General features: G+C 39.9%; 1 protein-coding gene across 5 annotated transcripts in view; it reads right to left on the bottom strand.

Moving 5' to 3' along the window:
* Window positions 1-684: 684 nt before the first annotated feature.
* ARMC8 (armadillo repeat containing 8) overlaps window positions 685-20,675 on the bottom strand; it is a 53,463-nt gene continuing 33,472 nt past the window's right edge. For 2 of the 5 annotated variants that reach the window (XM_032446723.1, XM_032446722.1), the window contains exons 10-23: window positions 18,035-18,095; window positions 16,793-16,993; window positions 14,271-14,366; window positions 12,545-12,627; window positions 12,161-12,242; window positions 11,875-11,940; window positions 10,540-10,626; window positions 9,581-9,673; window positions 8,941-9,090; window positions 7,020-7,115; window positions 4,796-4,891; window positions 4,247-4,319; window positions 3,521-3,614; window positions 700-2,635 (exon numbers count right to left, since the gene is read on the bottom strand). In XM_032446723.1, the coding sequence (XP_032302614.1) occupies window positions 2,602-2,635; window positions 3,521-3,614; window positions 4,247-4,319; window positions 4,796-4,891; window positions 7,020-7,115; window positions 8,941-9,090; window positions 9,581-9,673; window positions 10,540-10,626; window positions 11,875-11,940; window positions 12,161-12,242; window positions 12,545-12,627; window positions 14,271-14,366; window positions 16,793-16,993; window positions 18,035-18,095 (1,312 nt within the window). In that variant the 3' untranslated portion in view covers window positions 700-2,601. Of the gene's footprint in view, window positions 2,636-3,520; window positions 3,615-4,246; window positions 4,320-4,795; window positions 4,892-7,019; window positions 7,116-8,940; window positions 9,091-9,580; window positions 9,674-10,539; window positions 10,627-11,874; window positions 11,941-12,160; window positions 12,243-12,544; window positions 12,628-14,270; window positions 14,367-16,792; window positions 16,994-18,034; window positions 18,096-20,675 lie in introns of all 5 variants that reach the window. The other 3 variants (XM_015870980.2, XM_015870981.2, XM_032446721.1) reach the window with 2 other exon arrangements.

The following is a 20,675-nucleotide window of genomic DNA, read 5'->3' as shown; positions in this document are numbered from 1 at the left end:
ACTGTGGGGCTGTGGAGATGGCACAGAGAGTGCCGGCTGTTCCATGAAGTTCAGAAAAACCTACATGTTCTGGTAAAGTTCTTTTTATTTACACTATTCATATTCTTCTCTTTGTACATACCTACAGCAACACCAAAAATTATTCACAACGCTCAACTGAAGGTGAAAATGTTCTCATCCAACAGTTTGCTCTGCCAACACCTGTGGGAAACGGCAGTTCTTCTCGTGCAGCAACAAGATTGTCTGAGCATCAGCTTCATCATTTCTAGCAGAATTTAGGAACCACCCCCCTCAGATGTACACAGATACTCACTCACCTTTCTTCTGAACTCTTTTAGGCACCAAAGTTTTATAGAACAAACTCAGGTTTATTGTTAGAAAAGCAAACTGGGGGTGGGGGGGGGGGGAAGAGAATATGGAAGAACTTGAGCTCCTAAATGTACACAGCAGGAGTGAGGGCTTAGAGGCCAGATACACACTGTAAAGCCATATTCACAATATGCTCTGCCTCGGAACTTTTCCTCAGTTCAAGCCATAGCACATCTGATGGGATTTTATAGATAAGACTTCATTTCTGAGGTACTGCTAAGTATCAAGTTCTCACTTATTTTCACTTTCATCCAAAGTCCATCACAAAAAAAACTTGCAGAAGGATATAAGAACTTCCAGTCACTTACTGCAGTGTCGGGGGGGAAAGTGTCAGGTGCTCACTTTTATTTGTCTTTCAAGAGCAGAAGAAATTACATGAAATGTATATATTCTCCTCTGCAACCAAGTGATAACAGTTACCTGATACACAGCACATTCCAATTCCAGGCCAAACCGTGGTCACGTTTTCTGACACGAGTAGTGACCTCTGAAAGAAGTAAGGCTATCACAATTTAACCTTCTGATCAGAAATTTAAGATTAAGATGCTTATCAAAACTGGTTAGCAAAGTCACAGACATCTCTTCCTGCAGCAGCCTTCCTGAAGCTCAAAGTAACATGAAAGATTTGGTTTAAGACATAGGCTGCAGCCCTTCACATGTCTGTTAGTGCTACGTAGATACAGTGTTTGGAGATTCTGACTATTGAAACTACAGCCTAACCTGGAATTAGAAAGTAGACGTAGGAAGAAAGCAAGAGCCCTGGCCTGCATGAAAGAGAGCTCCTTACTGCTCCCATTTGCTCCTATGCATTATTGACTCCTCAAGCCACCAGGGAGGGGTCTTGCATTCCAGCCTAACATTTCACACAGTCTTCATTTGTACCCACAATTTTTCTCCACGCTTACAGGCACCATCTCAGGAACCTACAGACAATTTAGGCTTCTGAGTATAGTAAAATCCCCTTGCTTATCACCCAGCTATCCAAACCCATGCATGTGTGTATATCTGTACATATACACAAAGTTCATAGCAACATGACTGAGCAAAAAAAGAAAAAACCCATCCCTTCTCCAACTTAAAGCACCCACTAATGGAAGTTATTTGCATGTTGCTTAACTATGTCTGAAGGTAAAGGATGAAAAATAAAGCAATCCCTTAACCACTGCTTGCCAGGTCCTTCTGGTCTCTTGAAAGCAGAGCTTTTGCAACACGTTGTTCTCTTCACTGATATAAGGGATCGGCAAACACGTAACATTAGTGAAATCAGCTAATCCTTCAGCAATTACCTGAGGAAATTCTTGGCTTCTACAGCAAGAGCTTACACCTGCTTATACTGCAGCCACCTGCCACTTCCCAGAGAAGTCAGCAGCCACGCTAACTCCAAAGCATGAGACTTTCTTCTCAAACTGCCCAGGGATACAGAGCAACCCAGCTGTCCCATACCACTCATTTGAGCATTTCATCAGCACTGAGTGACCCTGTATGGCAGCACGATGCTAACTCTGGGATCTTGTCAGTACAGAATTGGCTGCCTGTCCTTTGGGATATGCTGTCTCCCCTTATTTTCCTCTTTAAAAAGGAAGTATAATGTAAGTTAAGCTGAAGTTCAGAAATGCATATATTTTACTTAAAAACATTCATCTGTTCAAAATCCAAAATAAACTTTATGGGATACAACAGTTTTTTGTTTTTTGTTTTTTTAAATAACATTTCATTCAAACTGTATATAATTCATTGAAGTATTCGTACAGCAAACAATGGTTAACCCTTGAAAACCTGTAGAAAAAGATTTTCACACACACACACACAAAAAAAGGAAAAACAAAATTGAGGTATCGCACCCAACACACATCCACCCATACATACACACACTCAAACACACCCACACACATCCACGCACACAGGCTGCAGCAAAAGCAGAAAACTGTAGGCCCAAAAGGAAAATGATGACTGATTGTTCTATTCCAAAGTCCAGGTAGCTCAGGAAAAAAACAAACCAAAACAAACAAACCAAAACAACCCCCCGAGAGTCCTCTGAGTAAAGAAACTACCTCAAAAAAATTCTCAAGTGCACTGGAGACCTGATCATTTTAACTGTTTCTGCAAAGCAGCTCCCTGCACCTAAGAAAAATGCAGCCCAAGGTGACTTGTGCAAATATAAGGAGTCAGGAGGATTTCCTGCTGTTCCTTAAGTAGACATGAGGGGTGTCCGTAGATTCCATTAGCCTTTGATCATGCAAGATACTGCTGGAGTGCTGTCTTCGCCCTGCAAGTGAAAATCAAGCTGTTAATTGTTGGGTTCTGGCTTTATCATCATCAAATGTATGAACAAAACCACGCATTACGTCAGCAAGATAGGGAAGGTAACTAAAGAGGTGACAGGAAACTAAAACGCTGCTTCCTTCAGTTTGGAAGAACCTCATTTCTGGTGCAGAAATGCTGTGTGGGCTGTAACAGTTCAAGGATCCACCTGGTACCTGAGAATAAGACGATCTAATCACGTACATCAGATGTTCAGCATAAACTAAGCTACTGTCAGGTATGGTGTGGATTAAGATGCATCTCAAATCTTGAATTTTTAAGCAAAGAAATCCCCCTTCAGTTGGTGAGAAGCCATTATTTTTCTGTACTACAGATGTGCCATGAAAAGCAGCGACTATAGCCGGGAAATAAACCTGTCATGTATCATGAAGTTAGCACACACAAGAAGCACGTTATTCTTGTCAGGAAAACCACCTCTACTACCACAGTGAGCACCCTCACAGTAACAGTGGAAAGCAGCAGTCAGAACAGGACAATTTATATAACTTTGCACAACAAGTCCTGTGGTTGGACTTGATGATCTTCAAGGTCTTTTCCAACCTGGGTAATTCTATGATTCTATGATTCTATGACATCTTGGTTACAAATACCTCCCAAAAAACTATGGTGAGAGTTTTGTCAATATTTCAGCTAATTGAGTGTTAATTATCAGAACCTGAATTGAAAAGTTTTGCTTCTCCTTTGAGCCTACACCTCCCAACCATGCTGTCATGGCCCTGACAGTCCTTTCCAAGACCTGAGCCAAGTCAGCATCCCAGAAGATCACGTATAAGAGCAAAGATTCCCCTCTCATCTTGGTTTCTGGATTTTATGTTTTATTTATACTCACTTGTCACACAGATTCGGATCCGATGACTGACTCAATTTATGTAGGATATCTACTATTCCCATGTCTCGTAGTTTATCTTGGCGTTCTTGTGAACCTACAACAATAAATCACATTCTTGGAAACACCACTGAAATAAAAAACACGTGCAGAACAGAAGAAAGGAGTGGCAGAAGAAACCAGCTTAGGGAGTGGGGTATGGAGCACAGTTCAGCTAAGACACAGCAATGGAAAACTCCTTCAGCTGTGGCAGCTTTAAAACAGAGCTCCTCTTTCTTTTCTGTATTTCAGTACACATGTGTTTAAAGAAAAAAGAATTCAAAGGCAAAATCCCAGACAAATTTTATCCTAATGCAAGCAACTGAAGTCAGGCTTCTTTAAACTCCTTTTTCTGTTTTGGATACAAGCAGCATTTAACCGGAGGTGTATTTCTAAGTCTAAGCTGTAGCACTGTGAGCAGAAAAACATTTAGAGCATAAAATTCTGTGACCTGAGAGAGGTGTAATCTGTGTGAACCTCATCAGCTCCTTTTCATTGACATCATCCTCCTCCCTTCCTGCCCCTCTACATTTTCTCCTATGTTCCAAGCACTTCTTCCATATTACACCTATAATGATGTCTCCCTTTATGGTTTGGATTCCACTGCACTGCAATAATGACTAGTATGTAACTCTATCCTTTTGATCAGGGCAGTAATTTGTCTATGCATTACTAATAAGGCTTTCTTACCTTCTTCTTCATTCCATATGAGATTAGATATACAGAACATGGCAGCAAGCTGAAGTTTAGCATTTGAATGACTCTAAATATAGAAAAAAAAAAGTATTCAAATTTAGAAGACGAGATTCAGAATTTCTCACACATTTTGGCATTCATCCTGTAACAAATGAGGTAGGAAAAGCGGGGACAAATTCTGTATCTATAACTTCTCTCAAAGATAACACCATGACATAAGACACTTTGGTAGCTTTCAGTCAATTCCTCTTACATACTCAGTAAGAGATCTACTGGATGCTGCTTTTCCAAGATCATTACAAGTTTTCCAAGTAGAACTGTTAAATGTATTGCTTAAGTCAGCATAACATTATTACAGGAAATAACACCGGATCTTGTAATCAGCCATACAGAGCTGCACAGCATGATTTCTTAAGCACAACTGGGTAGACGAGAGCTAAGTGCGTGACGATGACTAAGAATTTACACGAATAAATACTAAAGCGTCATCCTTAATTCTGGCAAAAGATCAAGATAAAACACTGAAGAAGAATTCCCTCATACCATATAATATTTGATTTTCTGCAGAATGTCATCGTTGGTCATAATCAGTTCTTTTGCTGTTGTTCCATCTGCTATATTGGCAAGTATACATAACGTCTGAAAGAGAGAAAAACTGTTAAGAATATTGGCTGCAGATCACATTCCATGATTTATACAGCTTTCCTGACAGCTCTGAACTTGTCACAAACAATTCTTTTAATTAGTTTTAATATCGTTAATCTGGATTTTCCAGCTTGCTTACATTTCACCAGTGCCAAAGCAGTAACAATTGTGCCTGAACAGCCCTTCCAAAAACACAGTTTTTGCTGTTATAAAAAATTAAGCAACAATCACTGATTCATTTCACAATGAGCAAAATTTAAGTCTCTTATGGGAATATGCAGCACACAGACAAGATACAATGTGTTGGAAAGTAAAGGAGTCTATTCTGTAACAGCAGCTAGGAAAAAACAGAACACATCCATGTAGTTCTTCAGGTCAGGAAAGGGAAAACCAGAGGTCTATCTGCTGAACCCTCAGAAAAATATCTTTTTTTCCCCACAAGTTCTAATCACACATCTCACCTGCAGAGGTAACGCAAACGAACTACTTAATGCACCTGCTTATTACTTGTGAATTAGAAAAGCCATCTTACAACATAACCTTGAAGCAAGAAAGCCCATGTTTGCACTACATGCACAAGGCATTAAGACTTGCAAAGGCAGCTTTCCAGGCGCTCAGGAGGCACACTGCTCTATGAATTCTTCCCTTAAGAGCTGCACAAGAATTCAGCCATGTTTTCTGTACGTGTGGCTGCAGGAGGGCTGTGGAGAATGACCAGCGCATGTGTGATGCCTTTGCCTAAGCTGCATATGTCCATTACGTCCCAAAGCTGCTGAGGACACACTAACAAGGCAGTCAGCGATAAGCACCATCCTACTTGTGTGCAGTGTTGTGTGCAAGTTAGTTCTGAAACAAAAACATGTTCATCTCATTGCAGGGGTAAGCGAAGTGCTCTGTAAATAAAGGCTCCAAAACTGAAAGCCTACGTTCAGCTTCAGTACAACAGCCTTGTTACAGGAGGTGTGCTTCCTCCTCTAAAATAATTCTCAGAGGCTTGGCAGGCAAAATCATCTCCTATTGCAAAAAAGGCCATTTCACTTACTAGAGCTTTATCAAAAACAATTTAGAAAGAAACAACTGTTTAATCCTCAGCTGCTTCACAACCATGGTTTCACTACACTTGCTACATATTTAGTCTTACATGTGTTTGTGGTTTGGTATTTCTTTTTGCTAATTCGGCATTTTAAACGGCCACAAAAGACCACTTCAGCCCACTCTTTACTGAGCAGAGATTTCAATCACTCTGGATTTAGCGATTAAAGATATTTGCCATGCTGCTCACTACCAACATCCATTCTAAGCCAAAGGAATCCATGGCAATCTCCCACAGCTCCTCAGTGCCCCCATTACTCACCACCACATGTCCTGTGTGAGGAAGACAGTTAAAGAGAGCCTTCATCTCCCATAATTAGCCAAATTCTGCCATCCATCCTTGTACTTTTGCTGTGGTGGCCTCACCCTTATGCTGTTCTAAAACCAGAAATGCTTTTCTCTGTTGAACATCTCTCTTCAGGTCCCTTTGCTTGTGTATATTTTTACTCATCCAACTGCAGTTTTTCAGAGCATGCCCCTCCTGCTCTTCTCTTGGGCTACACCAGCATGCTCTTCTCCCCGCTACTGCCTCCTCTGCTGTGAGCACTGCTGGCTCCCACAGCCCCCAGGAACAGCTGAGATGCCACAGCTCCCAGCAGAACATGTTCCACCGCCAGCAAAGCGGGCACTAACACTATTCTTTTTTATTGACTGTTCCAGCAGCTGCTGTAGGAGCAAATAACCATGAAGCTTTTCCAGGCATGAAATATTGGCTTTTTCCTCTTCCCATGTCCCCACCATCCCCCTTCTGCCATGCTACTGCCTTAGATTTAATTCTTCTGCTCTCATGTACAGTGTTCTCCTACCTGTGAAATCTAAAAAGCATTCTGAATTGAATTCAAGCATGTTTGCAGTAATGCACTGAAGAGGAACTTCTTGTAGGTGCTAAAGTTATTAAATGGACAGACCTCAGTAAAACAGCCACAGCAAATCATAATCCTCAAAAAAATTAACATGGTGAGAACAGTAAGCATTTTTAGATTGTATTCTGCCAATGAAAATTCTGCCATGAAAACAAAAGAAAGGATACCTGCTCTTTGACTTCTATATTGTGCTCCCCTTCCAAAATGAGGGTCACCGCTTGCATGATTTGCTTCCCATGAGTGCTCATTATATGGTCTATGTGCTGTCAAAGCAATGAAATACAGTTAGCAGTAATTTTCCACACACACAGGCAGCATTCCTACATGAATTACTTTAAATAAAGAGTAGCAACATTGCACAAAATTCCTATAGTACATAGCGAGATCTCCCAAAACCCAAAGCAGCAGAAACACTTGGTAATATTCCTCTTCATCTGAACCCTGGTCACGTTTGAGAGAGCACAATATGGGCCTTGGTTCTGAGTTCACTGAAACCTGTAGGAAAAAAACCACTGGTTTCCTACTTGGCCACAGGCTGAAGACTAAGTCCTACTGGATGTGAGCTCTCAGTATGATGCTGTAGTTATAGAAAGAACCACCTTTTCTCCTCTGATAACAGGAGGACATCAAGGAGGGGTAAAGAAGTGTGGCTTATTTTTTTTCCACCTGGAACTTTTGCTACACTTACTGGATCATTGCAACCAGGATTGAGATCTTCATTTAATAAAACCAAAAACCTTAAAGGATTCAGAAAGATAAGATGCATAAATTACTTATAGTCTAGGAAAACTGTCTCAAGGTCAGAGACTTACAGGTAAAAGGGTCATATGATTAGGGACTACCAGTACAAGAATATAAGCAGTCATAAGGAGTAACAGAAAAAAAATGCAAAACTAAATCTACTGGAGGATCTGATAGCAAAACTCAGGAGTGACAGCCAGCAGCCACCAGACATAACCTGTGCACAGCACACACTGCAGTTTTCTGAGCTGGAACTTCTTATCAATAGAGATTCTTGTAGGATTTCTTAAAATTGCTAGCACTGAAACTTGAATCAAAAGCTGCTGGATGAGTTACTCTGGAGTAAGTTCTGGGTACAGAATGAGAACGGTTGATTCTGGCTCTGAAGTGTTACAGACAGTAGGTGAAGCTGGGATGGTATCAGACAAATAACACCTTAAAATAATGAGACTCTGCTGTCAGAGCTCAGCTCAGGGTGAATTAATGAATGACAGGTCGCTTCTTTCACATGAAAATCTTCACATTAAGACAGTGTAAATCCTCAATGAAGCTTATTGAGATTCAGTAAGTACAGATATCAGAAGCTATTTTGCAGTGACCTTTTTATGGTAGAAACACAACACGTGATAAATGCACAGTAGAGGCTTCGTGCCATTTTTCCCCCACAAAAATGCTGGCTTGCCAAATGTTTGCTGCATGTTTTCCCTCTGTTCATCACAGGGGATTACCCCTTTCATTTCCTCCACCAATATCTCATTCTCCCTGTCAAAAACAATTCATGGACTTACATTTTCAAACCATTTTACTTTAGTGTGTAAAATGAGCGAATGCATTTTTTTTCCCCCAAGTGAGCAGTCCCACAGTCAAATTCATCAAGTCTGAGCTCACTACACAGCTGGGTAAGAACAGAAATATTTCAGGTGTCAAGAGAGAAGAAACATTAGGTATCCTCAATACAATGCACCTCTCCACATACTGACTCAGAAGTGCAGCTCCCTCACTGCCCTCACTGCTATTCTGGACAAGTTTTTAGGACAACACTGTGGGAAGCTAAATGTAATGGAGCTGATGATTAAATACAACTGTCTAGTGCTGTATTTTATAACAGATAACAAGCGGATGTACAGAATTCTTTCCAGTTTTTCTGACACTGGTTTGAACTTTTGCTTACAGACACTGGGATAAATGCAAAGCAGAGCCCTCAGTTTTAGCCACGTACCAAAGAGCAATCAAACAGAAAACCATTTTGTATTCTGAGCCAAAATCTTTGTCAAAAATAAAACTGATCATTAATTTTCATTGTCTGTATGTTCGATCAGAACAAAGTCTGTTTGCAGCTCTACTTACTGGACGAGTAGACAGAAGATTCCTGAGCAGTCCCAAAGTTTTCATCAGAACATTTACATCGGAATCAGAAAGTAACTGGAATAACTGCTCCGTGCTCAGACCTCGTAAGATGTCTGATTTGATCTTCTGTTCAGCTTGAAATGCCATATTCTGAAAAAGACAATGCTTTTTAAAGCTTAAGCTTTAGTTTTTTACTTTTAGGAGACTGTTGCCTGCAAGCATATAAATATCCTTGCTGAATTAGTCCCAAAATTGCTATAACTTACAAAGAACTGTAAATTCCCCATAAGAGAGCATTTATGGCTATGCAATAAATCCATATGCACACTGTTTCATGGCTGATTTTGCTGACCTGGTTATTACCCACTTTTATTTGTCCCCATAATGATTTGACACTGCTCAAATATTTGCCTGAATGATCCGGACAACCAAATCAGTATCTGAATGAAAGGGTTCTTATTCATCTCTAGCTGTTGAAGCGTTCCAGGCTGACAGTGCTTTCCTTCTTTGGATGGACAGAATGCAAAAACAGACTTCACTTACACTATTTCTAGTAACAGCTCACAAGTTTCTTAAGTCACATTAACAAACTACTCCAGAAGTGCAATTGCAAGAAGTATTCCATTGGTATTTTACTCACCATTAAAGCCCAAATGCCATTCACTCGCAAGGCAAGATTTTCACTTTGTGTTAAACTACACAGAAGTTCTATGGCTCCTGATTCCAAAATAGGCTAAAATGAACAAGTTGGGACAAAAAAAAAAAAAAAAACCAAAAAACCAGACCTTTAAAACAATACTCCAAATAATTAGGTGTACAAATAAAAGTAAACATCATTTTTTTTAAAAAAAGGTCTTGCTTATATCTCACTCTTCAAATTCCAACACACTCGGCCTGCTCTGATGAACTGACAGAGCCATGCTCCATATTCATGAGCACTAAAAGGTAGTTTTCTATGAGGGGAGAGAATTCTTTACTCAAAGAGTGGCGAGGCCCTGGCACTGCTGCTCACAGAAGTGTGTGGCTGCCACATCCCTGGAGGTTCCAGGGCCAAGCTGGATGAGGCCTTGGGCAGCGTGAGCTGGTGGAGGGCAACCCCATGGCAGGGGTTGGGGCTGGGTGGGCTGTAAGGATTGTACGAAACACAGATGTGACACAGAACGCACAGCAGATATCCCCTATCTTTCAATCAAGAAAAATAAAGACCTCTCAGTTGAGCTATGGCAGCATTTTCAAGATCACAGCAGTAATTCTGTAAGACAATCATATCCCCAATTAAAGTTTGTTTTCTTGGTGCTCTCAAGTTGTTTTTTTTTTTTAAGATAATCATTATTCTATGAGTTAAAAAATTCATTTCTACTTTTTCTTTCCCCCCTTCAGAGGCTATATTTAACTATTCAACAATATTTAAGTGTCACAGCACTGTAAGCAGGTTTACTTGATATTAGCATCAATCAGAGATTTCAGTCTGCCTAACATTACAACTCTATGACAAATAACATGTCGCTCCTACCCACCAGGATACCCTTACACTTATTGAACCCCTCTGTAGGGCAGCTTTCATTCAGAAACAATAAAAGGTAACAGACAAACACTAACCTCTTTGCTCGGTGAGAATTCTAGTAGAAGATTGCATAGTGTAGAAGATGCTACTATCAGAATTTCATTTGGAGCATTCTGTAAAACCTGTTGTCATGAAGGGGAGAATGGAGAATCTCTGTCAATGAGTAGGGTAAGGCAGGGATTGCTGTGAAATGGAATACTTGTACACATTTGGAGATGCTCATAGTGCAGATTCAGACAGCACTCATTCAACTCAATGTGATACTTCTTACTACATGACAAGCTGGAGCAATGCAAAACTCTTTCTCATAAGTCAGATTTGAGAGCTTTCATGTGGGTTTTAAAAGAAATCAAGGGAATGAAGCCCTGTTCTGCAAAGCATGGATCTACTCTGCTCAGCATCCAACAGAGAACAGGCTGCAGCTGCAGAACACCTCTGTACCACGCTTTACCAAAAAAAAAAAAAAAAAGTCAAAAAAGGAAGCTCCAGGAACTTGTGTGGTCAAATCTCTCGACTTGCCAATTAACAATGATTAATTAACTCACAGATTATCATCACAATTCATAAATTCATAAATCAAGAATCAGTGCTTCATGTGTAATAGGTACAGTATATTATATCTTGTCAGAAAATAACTGCTCCATCATTTCCATCATGAAACTACAGTACAAAGTAGTCCCACACTTTAGGGCTTCTAATTCACACAAGCCTCATATAAGGCCAATAAGATGACCAGCACATCAGTTTTGTGTAGTCCGTTATTTCTGAGGATTATGTTCATAAGCAGATCAGAGAAAGTCAGTGAGACTTTGTACAGGCCTGAGCAGCGTGTCCAACAGGCATCCATCCTTCTTGTACAGAATCATCCAAACCACCAGCAACAGCCGAAAGATCTCCTGATTACTTCCTTACAGCACTTTGAAGCTTGAAGACAGTCAGCTCATGTAACTGTGCCTCACTATCAGGTTCATCAGTTCAACTTTGCTGATGAGGCTTTCTCTGGCATGGCTATTGTACTTCTGCATAGAGTCAGGCTCATTTCAGGCATGGTGATTCTCAAGGACATCTACATTGCCTAAGCATTCAGGCTCTTTGCAAAATCACCTCATTCCCCATTCTCGAGAGCTGAAAAACACTGACACTAAGAAACTGGTCTATCTATCTGCACTTAGTGACAATCACATTACAGGGCAAGAAACAATAGATGCATCTCAATGCATTTTAACCTTGTGCACAATAGCATTTAATTTAAAAAAAAAAAAAGTATTTTAAAAAGTTTTGCTGAGTTCTTCAGCTTCAGTTTTAGTATTTGCAATGAGAACTAGAGAACTACAGCAGAAAACAGACCTACATACTCTTGTAGCACTTACAGACCAAGCCTGAGCTGTTCCATCTACTCTGAACTGAAGGATATACAGTCCTAGTGTCCTGCAAGACTAAAAATTAGGGATAATGTAGCTTTATTAACTGATCACAGAAAAAAAAGATGAACAAATAGCAAAGCATGGACCACAGCACTCTTGGCATGGAATCTGATTTCTGGGTCATATATGCTATGACTCTACAGAAACACGTGCAAATTAAACATACACCATATCCTCCACGTTATTATAACCAAGCAGAAAATTCGAGTGGTTGCAACTTGACTTCACTTACCTTCATTAAAGGTTTCCATACAGCATGGTCCTGAAAACTTGTCCTGAGCTGCTGAACAGAACGGGACAAGCTGTGCAAACATCTAAAACAGAAAAGAAACATTCATTGTGAAAAAAGTACACAGAGATACGCTTCTGCTTCTATGCATACACACACACACGTTGCTTTTGCACATAATAATGCAGCCTAGAACGTGGTGACTAACAGCTTGCAAATAGCAAAAGAAAATACTGAGCTAGTCCAGGATCATTTTCTCCCCCTAACAAGTTTTCCAAAAGCAGAAGATTTCAGATTAACTTCAGCTCTTGAAAAAAGTTCTACCAAGTGCAACACCAGACTTTGACCAAAAAAAATTGTTTGTATGAAACAAAAAAAGCATCCTACCTGACTGCAGCTAATCGCACCTTGATACTAGATTCAGATAAGCCATTAACAATACGGTCCATCATATTTTCAGTTTCAATGATCTAGAGCAAAAAGTAACCAATATCATATGAATAAAATAATATGAACATTTACGGGGCTGTTATCTTTTGTTTTGTTCTTCTTTCCTGTCTGCAATGTTTTAAATACCGTACAAAAACTATAACTAAAAACAGCAAGCCACTTTAGAGTCTCAAACTAAGCAGAACAAAGTGTGCATCTGCACGTGATTTGGGAGATATCTATACCCTCTGTTCCACTACTGCTCTCAAAATGTCCTGAATAATCATTGAGAAAAAATACATATAATATGTACAATGTATTACTCAGTGTTATACTAAAATGAAAGATAGCATGTGTGAGTGTACAAAATATATACAAACTATAGATTAGAGACATGTGGTAAAGCCATCTGGAAAAGATACAGTTGCTCATCTTCCATATTTAGACATGGCCGGCACAAGCATTTAAAAGTAGGAGAAAAGGGAGTTAATACCATGGTGAAAGATGGCCTTTATATAATAAACCAACTTTGTCCTGTTCACATCCATCACTTGTTAAAGACAATTCTTTGAAATGTAAGAGAAGGGATCCTTGCTATTAACTAAAGAAATTAGAAAGAGAAATGTATGAGTTTGAATCTCCGGTTGGGTTTGCTGTGGTAGGACAAGGGGAAATAGCTTCAAATTTAAAGAGGGGAGATTTAGATTTGATATAAGGAAGAACTTTTTTGTTTTTTTTTTTTACAATCATTGGAGACATGGAGATCCAAGGTCAGGCTGGATGGGGCTCTGAGCACCTGATGGAGCTGTAGGTGTCCCTGTTTGTTGCAGGGGAGTTGGGCTGGATGGCCTTGAAGGGTCCCTTCCAACTCAAATAATTCTATCATTCTCTAAAATCTGGAGATTCTGAATGGGTCCCCAATGAAAAAATCCTCCTACTTGTTATCCTCTCAACTGAATGTTTTCCCACCTCCTACCTGCCCTTGCTTTTCATCCATCCTGCTTCTTGTGCCTGATATTTTAGTTTGACATAGCAACCCCACACTAAATTTCAAACTTTTAACTACATGACTACTCCTATCTTCCCATCTTTTCTTCATTGTTTGAGTAGAATTTGTCCCCCATGACACCACATTTTCTAATAGCACAAACCCCTCGGTCACTTCAGAATCACCGAATCAATTGTGACTTGGTTTCACAACATGATCAGATTTCCTAGGGTTTGTTTCTGGGTAAACATTCATTTTATAACAGAGGCAAATTTTGTCTCCCCAAAACACAGGTTGCAGAAATGCTTTAAGACCCACATGCCACAGCAATGACCTCACACAGCCTAAATGGCTGGACTGATAATCTTTCTAGGTCCCTTCCTACCAAGCTATTCCATTTTATTCTGAGTAGCAAGGACCACAGCACGCTGAAAGACTTTATTCTGAAAATCTAGTTTATCACCATGAAAAATTCACACCAACTAACCTTACTCTTCTATTTTGTTAATAAAGACAAATTTTCTTCAAATCCCACTCAAAGAAAGAGCGCTGTAGAACTCTGTTAATGTAACAGAAAGCAAGCCTTCACAACTCACAGCAAAACAAAGGAAGAGTTGGAAGGAGCAAAACATACATCCAAGCTCTTGCACTGCCCTTCACCTATAGCTCTGCCTCATTGCGGACATTTTTGCTCACCTTTTTTCGAATATCTTCATCGTTTGCTCCAAGGGAAGCATACAGCTTGAAAGCAGCCTGGCGCAGCTCATGGGCATGCTTCAAATCATGGTCAAGCTATTTAAATAAATACAGATATCAAATATAGACGCTAAAAATTACGGGTGGTATTTCCTTATTTGCTGTACACTAATAGCTGCTTCCTCGGGTTTTGTCTATCACACGTAGAACAGCCAGAAATACAAACAACCTGCTGTTTCATCAGCTGATGTCCACGCTCATCATCTGAACACAATAATTTAAGGGTATGGTTAATGTCACTGTTGAGTTACAGATAAGCCAACTTAAATAACATCTGCTTACAACATTTTGATGCCAAAACACTTCTCAGATGTTACTGCTCCATTCAGACTATATTAAGGTGAAAAGCAGTCTTATTTACCCAACAGAAACTTATAGGAACAAGCCAGAAGAAGTGGAAAAAATTAGTACAGAATCAAAAGTTTTATCAACAGAACCGAAGCCCATCCCTCAACCACAGGACTTAGAGCTTAAGGCGATTGTTAACTTCCAGTTCCTGTCATAAGGGCAACACATCAAAGTGCTAACTGCCTAGATGTTTGGGGAAGGTAACAACACAGGTTCTAGGCAAGTGAATTAGGGTGATGCATCACGGGACACATGACTCACAAATCAGGAACAACTGTACTGGGTATGATAATCAAGTGGGAACACTTGGCTGTAGGGATAATAGTGGCATCCCAGCTCCTGCAAGGTGTGAGCAAGGCAAGAAGCAGAATACATACAAAGCCTTGACTTTGGGATAGTAGACCTGCATTAGCTGAAAGAGAACACCCTGGTTGTCAGCGAGGAGAAGAGAAGGCTGAGCAGAGACATAAGAGCAGCCTTCACCTCAAGAAGACTACAAAGAACATGAAGGTGGACTCTCTATGGAGGTGCAAAGAAAGAGGAGACAATAATCAGATTGGAACAGGTGAGGTTCTAACTCATATTCACCTGGGGAACACTGGAACTGAATGCACTGAGAAGCTGTTTAATCACCATTGTTAGCAGTTCTCAATAGCCAACTAGACAATCCCTTCATGTCCTTACCAAGCAGAGTTGCTCTATGATTGACACCCTTGCAAACTCCAACCCAAAGGGTTCCACATAACAGAGCAACATTTTAAGCCTACTCAAAATGCCAGAAAAATGCCAGTATTAAGCGACAAGTTATTGGTATGAAAGAACTGTCCAAAATTAAGCTGTACGAACAATTTCCCCTGGTACAGATACACCATTAGAGCAGAATGTATTATGTCTATTTTTAATATTTTAACAACAATAAGTAATCTGTTCAGTAAAGTCCACACTCATCCTGTTTTTACCTTCTAGGGAGTAATTCAAAGAGTTTTTTTCCTTCTCCTCCAAACAAGCACCCTGCCATTCCAGGTGACTATTTTTAGAGACTTTCTGAACACTTAAAGCCATGTCATAATACCTATAATCACTCCTGTTCAGAACCTTTGCCATGTTTTTGATGCTACCACCAACACTCACTGCTTCCCAGTCAAATGCTCATTTTCCTTCTGCTTATTATCTAAAGTGCAACCAACAGTTTTTTTAATATTTAATTTGCATTTTTACATCTACTTAAAAGCAACTGTACGTGCAGAATCAATTCAATCCCTTGAAAGCCTGAGAGGTGTGTCCACCCCTGGGGACAGTCTCAAAGAAAAACAAAGGCTCTGTAATCCACTTCTTTGGGGTACTTTCTTTAAACTGAATGAGAGAAAAAGGGAATTGACAAACGATACTTCCCTACAAGGAATATCAAGAACAATCCTGTTTCCAAGACTGACTGATCTACTAGTGCTTTGGTAAGTGTATATACAGCTGGGAATAGAACAGCTCCTAAAACACCTATGATAATAAGCCTCCAAGGTATACTGGATCATTGTTTATCCAACCTCTTGCAAGTGCAGATAACATCTGGGAGATAACGTGAAATGATATACAGGGCATCCAGGTTTTTCTGCGTAACAGAAAAGAACCATCTCTGAACTTAACATTTTCCACAACTTCACCTATGAATTCACACCATCCACATCACATGGACTATTATCTCTTATGAAGACGAAATGCAGCGGCTCCTGAAGCTGTAAACTTGTAAACTCAGCACATGAGCAACATGACAGATGCCCTTGTCCAGTATTTCACTACTACATTGGGAAATGTCATGAAAATCCTATGAAGAAGCTGCATTAAACTATCCAGAAACCATCTTCCTGTGTTCCACAAAGAACAGCAAAATCCTTCTTACAAGATGTAGAGCCCAAATATACACAAAGTTCTTTGTTTGGATATTACAGGCTCCAGAATGAACAAAGACTTGAGGCCTAGTTGCATTAGGGTCATGGCCTAGCCTAGGTCTGGCAACCTTTCCATTGAAGAACTTGGATATAAGGCTGAGCTAAACAGAATAAAGAAACACCTTGAGCCCATTTCTTACTGTTTTTCAAAGATTCAGCAGAAGAACCTACCCTTTTGATATCAGTGATTGCACTCACTGAGCTGGGATACTTGAAGTAATCGGCAAGCATGACAATGAGGTGGTCAGTAATGCTGGCAATTCTCTGAAGTTCCACGTCTGTTTCAATCAAATAGGCCAGAGTTTCTGCTCCTTCTACTCGTTCCTCCAGCAGTCTCTCCTTGCTACACATTCGAACCAAACATGGCAGAGTCTGATGAGTTTAAAAAGAATAAAAACAAAATACTGTTTGGAACAGCTAGGTTCATAAAGAAACTCGAACAGCTATTTTAAAGCAATTCTCAGTAATGTTATTTGAACAGGTACCTTCAGACAAAAAGTATTTTAAAGACTACAGAGAAATTGTTCAGGCAATACTGAGTATACATTAGGCTACTTTCAACCAAGTTCTCATGCAGTGAAAAAGAGTTTAGATCAGATGTCACTACTGACACTGATGATACTGGAATGAACTGCATTTTGGATATCCGCTTAAAAAGATGGGAGAGATAGAAATTTGACTCTGCCAACATGAGGACTTTCACCTGTAATTACCTTGAATGGCAGATACGAAATTCCCCCTAGCAAACAGTGTAAATGTACCATACTCAACTGCGATTAACACTGAAACGTGTTTTCTTAGTGCAGCATCTTATAAAGAAACTGCCCTTTCCCCTGCATTACCAGAACACTGGACATAGGGACAGTTCCTGACGCGCTGCAGACAACTCTCCCAACCCTAACCAAGTTATGAAGCACTGATGTTCAGACAAACTTACAAAACTACTGTGAAATTTGAGGAACAGCCTGATTTTGACAGGCTCCTTTTATACACTGTGCAAGCATTTTGACTATTGTCTTCTGTCTTGACTACAGTCTTCTGAAACTTGCTTCTGAAACAGATAACAGCGCCTTGTTCGCATGCAGAGATCAAGGTAGGGATGTGGTTTCCATGTTACTTACAAACAGTTACTTACATCATTACAAACCTTAAACTGCTGTGTGTCAAACTTTGGAATATTTATTGCTGGATATCAACATTTTGGTATCTAAAAGTTCTTACAAGAGCTACACTGCTATAAGTGTTTTAAGGCAATTAGGGAACAACTGTTTGTTTAATTACTATCATTAGAACTTGGTGCTTTGAGATCACCTATTTAACAGGCTTTGCACTACTTTTTATACTAGACAAATAAAAACAGGAGTAGATCCTTATAGAAATGCTGTTTTAAACAGAATTGTCTAACTAGCTCACCTTAAGAACGATGCAAGAGTCATCTGTCCGTATTGCTCCAGCTCTGCACATGGAAGTAAGGCTGTGACAACACAATAAAACATAAATTCACTTATCCTTGGTTTTTAGCACTTAAAACACTGCAGAACAACCCGCTGTACTAATGAAATGTGCTCCCCTTTTGATTGATTTTCATACATTTGAGCTAACTGTAGGCACATGACCAAATTACAACACACACACTTGCAAGGAGATTTATAGCACAGAACATCTTGCTGGAGCACTGACCAACACGGACACCACACAGGTCAAAAAAAGGACTAACCAAGAAGCTCGACTGATGTACAAATCTCTTACAATAACAAAACAAAGTTAACTATGTTCACTAGGATAAAACAGCAATACGCACAGATCTGTCCTATACTGCCCACAGCACAGGAAAGGACTAATAAGGAGAGGGTCAACGGAGGGCTGACAGTTTAAGTCATAGAATCACCAAGGTTGGGAAAGACCTCCAAGATCAAGTCCAACCATCCACCTATCACCAATACTTCCCACTAAACCACGTCCCTCAGCACGACATTCAAACATTTCTCCACCCTGGCAGCCCATTCCAGTGCCTTATCACTCTCTCATAGAAGCAGTATTTCCTAATGTCCAACCACCTGAATCTCCCTGGTGCAACTTGAGGTCATTCCCTCTAGTCCTATCACTAGTTCCATTAGATCTCAACTTTCCCTTTTGATATGGGCAGATTCCTGTATGTTCATGTACCTAATGACCAGATGGCTCTGTAGGGCCTTCCTAAGCAGATCAACACTTCCTGCCAGCTTGGTGTCATCTGCAGAAATATTTGAGCTTGGCATTAATTTAGGAGACTCAGTACAGGAGTAGTCAAGTACCTTGTTTTAGCTTTCAAACTAAGCCATTGTAACTAGCTTTTATTGTGTCGCAAGTGGGAGGTTAAAAAAACCAACCACCAACTGCCATTTAAAGAAGGTGACTTAAAACTACCATTTCAATTCTTGGTTGGACTGGTTGAAACCATATATAAGGCCAATCACAATTGCCCATAATAATATGCCAACCTTAATAGCACCATGTTTCACTGCATTCCTATGATTTTTAAAAGAACCCAGAGTTCCCACATCTTTAATAACATCATTTAACCTGTTCCAAGTGTCTACCAATGAAAGACGTGAATAAAAATGCACTGATTATGAGATTTTAGCTATTATGACTCAGAAGTTAAACAGATACAACTCGGCAGCACAGAGATTATTTTCTAAACTTTTCTGTTCAAACTTTGTATCTTACAGCTGGAAATACTGATTTCCACGTCTGAACAATCAGGAGGAGAACACCAGTCTTGCAGCTGCCATTAATTCCTGTTACGATACTGTTTGCAGGACAAACTGACTCAACTTCGAACACAAAGTAAGTTAAAGTACTTCAGATAAATAGGCTTGGCTTAGATGGCAGCAATTACACTAATTTCAGTAGAAAAGGTGCTCTTCTCTAAACTGTTCTGCTTATAGGTGCAAATCACTCCCCCAAGAGGCCGACTTATTGCTCCCTCTTTGCCAAAATCACCGTTCAAATGAAGGATCCTTATTCCATTTCAATCAAGAGGTATTAAGTCAGATCTTCCAGGTCTACTTGAACAGTTGAAAAGCAAAGGAAGCTTCCTCAGATATCCCTGTATACCAGTATGTAGATTAAAACCAGCTTAGCAGAAGGCTTCAGAAATTCACCAAAATAACTCTACTTCTGTATTCTAAGGACTCTACCAATAAACCAGAGAGGAATCCCACGTTAATCAACAAAAGCTGGCACATCAAAAGTGAAGTCTTAATTTTTTATCAGAAAAGCAGTTACAATTTCACCTACTACTCCAGCCTAGAAGGAGTAGGAGTGAAGAGAGATACAGACTTACTTTAAGGGATACAAGCAGGGAACAGATTTAGAGAAGAAAAGCCAGTAGATTTTTGAAGTCCTTACACTGTCATGAAACTGATACCTTCAGTGCCCTAGGAAAGAGGGCTGCCCACAGGCTAATTAGGAGCCCACTCTTGAAGCACAAGACACTGGTTTGTTCCCCTCATTCTTGTAGGGTTTTTTTTGCTTTTCATTGCACATTTTTTCTTCTGTGCTTTCAAAAGTCCATTTGAGCCAAAAATGAGAGAATCTCCAGCCAAATCCCTCCAAATCAAAGCAGATTAGTAAAGAATACCAACATATCTGAGAGCGTTTATCCTAGAACAAGAAGAAACCAAAGCCAGAATAGATTTCTAACTGCAATTTGCCTTCATAACTAACCGATGCTCTTGTATCTTAAGTTAAAAAAAATAACCTGTTCTCATGAACTCGGTTTTTTAACCCTAATTCTCTGTTTTCTCTGAACTGCCAAAGAAACACAAATCGATCACAACAGACTTCTTCAAGACAGTTGATTTACCTTGCCTCCCCTTCAGTACCTGAAGAAAACCTGATTTGCTAGAGGGGAATGCAGGAGGCCCCCAGTCCAGCCTCCCACCACACAGTGGGATTACCTTCCTAAAACAATCCTCCCCAAACGTACACTTATTTATAATTGCTTTCATGAATGGGTTAAGTTGCCACAACCTGGCAACGTGACAAAAGAGACCATCCTCCTACTCCC

This window comes from Coturnix japonica, chromosome 9 (genome assembly GCF_001577835.2).
Source record: "Coturnix japonica isolate 7356 chromosome 9, Coturnix japonica 2.1, whole genome shotgun sequence".
NCBI classification, from domain to species: Eukaryota; Metazoa; Chordata; class Aves; order Galliformes; family Phasianidae; genus Coturnix; species Coturnix japonica.
Note: the sequence above shows the minus strand (reverse complement) of the source record. Positions and strands in the feature narration are given on the sequence as shown.